The following is a 6,354-nucleotide window of genomic DNA, read 5'->3' on the forward strand; positions in this document are numbered from 1 at the left end:
AAATCTTGTTTCAGAAAGGTGCTTAAAAGGGGTCGTCCTGTTAACCCTCAGAAATGTGTCAAAATAAAAGCCTACGTGGGTCACGTGGAGCGTCTGTTGATTGTATACCATGTCTATTACATCCCAGAAATCTCTAGAAGAAAAATGGGAATAGAGCCCTAACAGCCTGGACCTCACCCTGAACTCGCGGTTCCCAGGGACACTCCGCAAGGCGTCCCCATTTCTGCCACTCCTGCCACCAGGGTCATTTGCCCTGGCAGAATTACACGCAGGGCCCCAGGGGCCCGGGGACCCCGAGTGTTTTCAGGCAAGCTCCCCGCCCCTACAGGGCACAGATGGGGGTCCACGCTTGGGCTGCTCCGTGCAGCGGGCTGCCCAGTGCCCGGCAGTCCCCAGGGCCGTTACCGGCGGACATCCACCCTGCGGCAGCGAGGGGAGCTCCTGAGGCCACCAGCCGTTTCCGCAGGGCACCTCGCCGAACGGGGCGCACACAGGAGCTCTGCCTTCTTTTCACCCTGACTCCCCGGTCCCCCACCTCCAGCACCATCCCAGTCATCTTATTTTGGGACCTGCTGCCTCAAGCAATTCCAGATTTCTCCGCTTTCCATTCCTCCGACAGGCAAACCTCCCACTGCCCCTGGTGAGGACCCGCTGGGCGTCCCCGGCTCCCACCCTGCTGGGGGGCCCGGCAGGAGCCAGGGCGCTGCCCCGACCACCTCATTCCGGTGCGGACGCCTGCAGAGGCCTGCGGAAGGGAGCGAGGGGCGGGGTCCCCGCAGGACCCCGCGTCCGCTCACAGCTGACGGAGACCCGGGGTCCCCGGGGCTCGCAGGTGCCGGGGGGTGGGGTCTGGGTGGAGGGGCAGTCAGGTGACCCTGCCCTTTCGGGTTCCCGATCTCGCCGCCTCCGCATGCACGGTCCCGGGTCGGCCCCGCCGCGGCCCCGCCAGCGCGCGCACGGACCACGTCCCCAGGACGCGGTGCCGCAGGGGCCGCCGCGCTCACCGTCTCGGGGTCGTTCTCGAACACCTCCCGGGCCTCCTCCTGGCTGCACAGCTCCTCGATGCACTCCCGCTCCAGGTGGCCCTGCTTGGCCTCCTCGAAGACCTGGTAGGCGCGCCGCTGCCTGGGCCGCAGGAACTGCGCCGCCTCGCGCGCCCGCAGCACCACTGCCGCCCGGCGCGGGCGGGGTCGCGGCGGGAGAGAGAGGGAGGCCGTCAGCGCGGCCCGCGCCCCGCGCCCCGCGCCCCCGCCCCGGCCTGCGGCCCCCGCGCCCCGCCTGGTCCCGCGCGGGACTCACCGTGCGCGGACTCGGAGGCCAGCAGGGCCAGCACCAGCGCGGCTCCCAGGGCGGCGGCGGGCCCGGGCGGCATGGCGGGCGGGGCGGGCGGGGCGCGGGCCGGGGCGGATCGCGGTCAGAGCGCCCGGGAGGCCGCGGCGAGCCGCGGGCGCCGCGGGGCGGAGGCTCCGGTCATCCCGTGCGCGCGGCTCTGAAGGTCACATCGCGGCGGCACCTCGGCGCTCGCAGCCGGTCTGGGCGGAGGCGGCGGCGCGGCCTGGGGCCGGGGGCGGGGCGCGGGCGGGGCCGGGGGCAGGCGGGGCGGGGCGGGCAGGACGGGGCCGCGGGGGGCCCGGGGGGCGCGCGGCGGACGGGACCCTGCTCGAGGGGTGCGGAGGGCACGAGGGGCGGGGGACGGGCAGGACCATCCTCGAGGGGCGAGGGGCGCATGAGGGGCGAGGGGTGGGCAGGACCCTCCTCGCAGGACACTGGGCGCCGTGCGGGTCTTCGCTTGGAAGATTAAGGAATTGGGGGAGGCGTGTCCGCGAGAGGTGCCTGCGTAGACCGGCGCCTCCAGAAGTTTCCCCAAGCCAGGGCTTGGCTTTGTTTAATCAGAACGGGTTAACGGGCAGAAGAAGTGACCCCCAGGCGCCACGGGACCAGGTACCATCCGACCATTTACCGAGTTCAACCTCCCACCCGCCGCCGCCGGCCCCCGCCCAAATCTGCCACATCCTTTTTGGATTTTTTCATTCTTTAATCATTCTCAAGGTTTAAGACAACTAAAGAAAAGGTACACTGAGGTCAAACCCAGTCCCCGCGGAGTCCCGGGAGTGGGATAAGATTGTTCCCTTTTGTCATCTGTTTTCCATAATGATGACATTGAAAATCTTGAGGTTTCCCACTAGATATTTAAGCTGAAGTTCAAGCCGGGACCAAGCCTTTCTGTCTCTCGTCCGGGAAGATTTCGCAAAGTCACGGGCAAAACCCAAACAAAACCAGAGCGCCGCGGACAGCCGCGCGGGACGCGCCAGGCGCGCACGGAGGGGCCGGGCCGCCGCTGGGCTGGGTGGGCTCCGCGCGGACTGCGGACCTCGGCCCCGCCTCGTTGCCGGGCGGGAGAGGGAGCGGTCTCCGCAGGTGGGTTCTTTGAGGTCTGGTGTTTGAAGGCGAGGCGAGTACAGTCAGCATGTTAAATCCCCGGCACGAATGTTCCAGAGAGGGCTGCCCAGCGTGAACGAGCAGTTTAATAGGTTGGTCCTCTGCACGCGGTAACTGGAGGCATTAGGCCCTCCTTGTCCCCTAGCGACTCCAAGAGCAAGTGATGGCAGCCGCGGCGCTTGGAAAGAGGATTTATTATATTAATTTTGCAGCTTGTTTTTGGAGGATCACTGATTAAAAATATCTGGGTGGGGCAATAAATTCTCGAATTGGTATTTACACCTATCTTTAATTGTTAATCCTACTTCTATTAGTCTTCCTAGGGGTTCTAAACCAGTGGCCCGTGGTAGATTTCAAGAAGTGTGTGAGCTCTAAGCATTGTTTACAATTATTTCCTGCATTATTTGTAGTCTGGAGAAGAGAGTTTATGGAGTCTGTGCAGTTCTCAGCGTTTGACCTAAGTGAGAGTGGGCACGGCCGCTACAGGTTCCTTGGGGAGGGTCTGCACTGGGGCTGATCCAGGTGAGCGGGCATCGCAGGGCCCTGGCCAGAGGGAGCCTTTTGGGTCCTGGACCTGCTCCCCGTCCCCATATTCCCCATTCACCTCTTCTACTGAATTGTATCCCAGTAACCGCCATACCTCCTATTATGTAGAGACTCAGTTTAGTAAAGTGCATTCACGTACACTCACTCATTTTGGTTTTGATGCCCGTGGAATGCAGAATGCAATGACAATATCTGACCTGAGCTAACTCCATTTTCAACCTAGTTATTAAAGCAGGAAATGTGCTCCAAGACAGAGGTGGAAAATGGATAAGAAGCCATTTGGAAAGTGTGCTCCGAAATTAGCAAGAGTTGTCAGGCACTATATTATAAACCCTGAAACAGCAATGGGGAAACAGGAAGGTTGGACATCAGGCATTGGCACTTTACCGACAGTCAGTCCGTCTGTGGTCAGGAGGTGGAAAGGTGACGGGTGTAGGGGAGAGGTGGGGTGGGGGACATGAGGGCTTCGTGGGGAATCAGAGTTCTCTCTCTCTTCTGTAATGACCGTGGGTGAGGACTTAAAAGGCATTTCATTCATGCAGCCACTCAATAAATGGGAGCTGAGGACCTGCTGTTTCATCTTCAAAAGATCCTGTGCAGGATCTTTCATACTTGGTTTCTCCTTGTTTTTTTTTTAAACAGCTTCATTGAGGTAGAACAGAAATACAAGAAGCTGCATACATAAGTTCTGATAGATCTATGATGTACATACACACCTGTGAAACCACCATCGTGATCCAGTGAAGAACATACCCATCCACATTTCCTCATTCCCTTTGGTGATTCCTCCCAATGGGAGCATCCCTGCCCCACCCCAGCCAAAACTGCAGGCCAGCTCCCTGTCCCTACAGAATAGGCTGCATTTTCTGGAGCTTTATGTAAAAGGAATCATACGGAATGTACCTTTTTTTGCTCTGGCTTCTCTCAGTAAGCATATTTTCAGATCCGTCACATTGGTGCATGTATCCACAGTCCGTCCCCCTCTGCTCGGCAGTGTTGTGCTGGGTGGATATGCCACCAAGTTGTCTATCACCACCTGTCAGTGGACATTCATCTTGTTTCCAGTAATTGGTCATTACCGGTAGAGCAATGATGAACGTTTTGAACATTTGTGTGCAAGTTCTTGTATGTACATAAGCTTTCATTTCTCTTGGGGGAAACATCCACAAAATATCATTGGACCATACGATAGGTATTTCACATTTTAAGAAACTGACAAACTTTTTCAAAGCCATTTGCCATTTTACTTTCCCAGCAGCGGTTTATGAGAGTTCTGCTTGCTTCACATCCCCACCAACACCTGCTATATAATTTTAGCCATTCTGGCAGATATATAGTTGGTATCTCATTGTGGCTTGAACATGATTCCTAATCACTTACAATGTCAAGCAAATTCTAATATGCTTATTGCCATTCAAATATATTCTCTGGTGAACTGTTTAAATTTTTTATCTTTTTCTCTTTTACTTGGGATGTTTGCTTTTCCAGTTATTTGTTGAGTTTTAAGAGTTCTTTAAATATTCGGGATATAAGTCCTTTATCAAGATGTGTGATTTGCAAATATATACCTCTAGTCTATGACTTGTCTTTTCATTCTATTAAAGAATGAAACTCTGTTCTTTCTCTCTGTTCTTAATTTTGAAGTGCAATTTATTATTTTTTAAAAATGAATCCTGCCTTTTCAGTTATATTTGCCTAACCCAAGATTGCAAAGATTTTCTCTCAGATATTTTGTAGATTTGAGTTTTGCATTTAGAACTATGATCCATTTTTAATTTGTTCCTAAATATTTCATGATTTTTCATCCTATTGTGAATGTTTTTAATTCAATTTCTGATTGTTTAAACATTTGATTTTTATATATTTATCATTTATCCTACAACTTGTTAACTTTGCTAAATTACTAGTTTCAGTGTGTTTTTGGTAGCCTCAGTAGTTTTTACGTAGATGATCATGCTGTCTGTAAATGCAGGCACTTCAGGCACCTTACTTCCTCCTTTGTAACATGGGAGCTTCTTGCGCCTTCTCTTGCCCTGTGGACTGTCTGGCAGCCTCCTGCTGCAGTGGTGACTAGAAGTGGTGGCAGTGAATATCCCTGTCTTGTTCCTGATCCAGGTAGAAATAATTCAGTCTGACACCATTAAGTATAATGTTAGCTGTAGGATTTTCATAGCTGTAGGCATTTCCCTTCTATTTCCAATTTTTTGTGAGCTTTTTTTAAAAATTAGGAATGGATATTGGATTTTATCAAACTCTTTTTCTGCATCTATTGAGAAGATCATATGGTTTTGTTTTCCATTCATTACTATGTGAATTACCTTGGTTGATTTTCCAATGTTAAATCCACCCTGCTTCCCTGGGATGAACCCCACTTGGTCACGATTTATTACCCTTTTAAATTAGTTTGATTCAATTTGCAAAAATTTTGTTAAGAATCTTTGCACCCGTGGTTATGAGGGTATTTTCTTCTACTATATCTGTTTCAGTCTCCAAGAAATGCTGGCCTTACAGAATGAGTTGGAAATATTTCCTCCTCTTCAGTTTCACAGAAGAGTTTGTATAGAATTTGTGTAATTTCTTCCTCAGTGACTGGCAGAATTCATCAGTGATGCTATACAGACCTGGAGGTTTCTTTCTGGGAAGGTTTTTACCTGTGACTCAATTTATTTACTAGATATAAGGCTATCAGGTTATCTATTTCTTCACCTAGGTTGTTGAATACATTGTCATAAGCTCGTCCCACAATAGCCCTTTAACATCTGTAGAGCCACAGTGACAATGCCTCTCATTCCTGAGTCCTGATATTGATAGTTTGTGCCTTTTCTCCTTTCGTCCTGATCACTCTGGCTAGAGTCAACAAACTTCTTGATCCCAAATACCCAGCTTTTGGATTTATTGATATTTCTCTATTATTTTTCTGTTCTTTATTTTATCACTATGCAGTCTAATTTTCATAGTATTTTTTTCTGTTTACATTGAATTTCATTTTCTCTGCTTTATCTAGTTTCTTAATATGGAAGGTGAGATCACTGACCTGACTTGAGGTCTAGCTTCTTCTCTCCATCTTGACAAACCTATTTCAAGTTGAAAATGTTATAAATTAAAAATGTATTTAATACACCTAACCTACTGAACACTGCTGCTTAGCCTAGCCCACCTTAAATATGCTCAGAACACTTCATTAGCCTACAGTTTGGCAGAGTCATCCAGCACAAAACCTATTTCATGATAGATGTTGAACAGCTCATGTAACATATTGAATGCTGTCCTGGAGTAAAGAACAGAATGGCTGTGGACCTCATGACCATGTGCTGCTGTTTCCCTGCATCACAGAGAGGGTCCTACTGCAAGTCGCTAGCCCAGAAAAGA

The 6,354-nt window shown here is 51.3% G+C and overlaps 1 protein-coding gene across 2 annotated transcripts in view; it reads right to left on the reverse strand.

Annotated features, from left to right (window-relative positions):
• Positions 1-1,525, reverse strand: part of GAS6 (growth arrest specific 6) — a 34,763-nt gene extending 33,238 nt beyond the window's left edge. The window contains exons 1-2 of one of the 2 annotated variants that reach the window (XM_036904821.2): positions 1,300-1,525; positions 1,005-1,168 (exon numbers count right to left, since the gene is read on the reverse strand). In XM_036904821.2, the coding sequence (XP_036760716.2) occupies positions 1,005-1,168; positions 1,300-1,372 (237 nt within the window). In that variant the 5' untranslated portion in view covers positions 1,373-1,525. The remainder of the gene's footprint in view (positions 1-1,004; positions 1,169-1,299) is intronic. The other variant, XM_036904822.2, reaches the window with a different exon arrangement.
• Between the last annotated feature and the right edge of the window lie 4,829 nt (positions 1,526-6,354).

This window comes from Manis pentadactyla, chromosome 17 (genome assembly GCF_030020395.1).
Source record: "Manis pentadactyla isolate mManPen7 chromosome 17, mManPen7.hap1, whole genome shotgun sequence".
Taxonomy (NCBI): Eukaryota; Metazoa; Chordata; class Mammalia; order Pholidota; family Manidae; genus Manis; species Manis pentadactyla.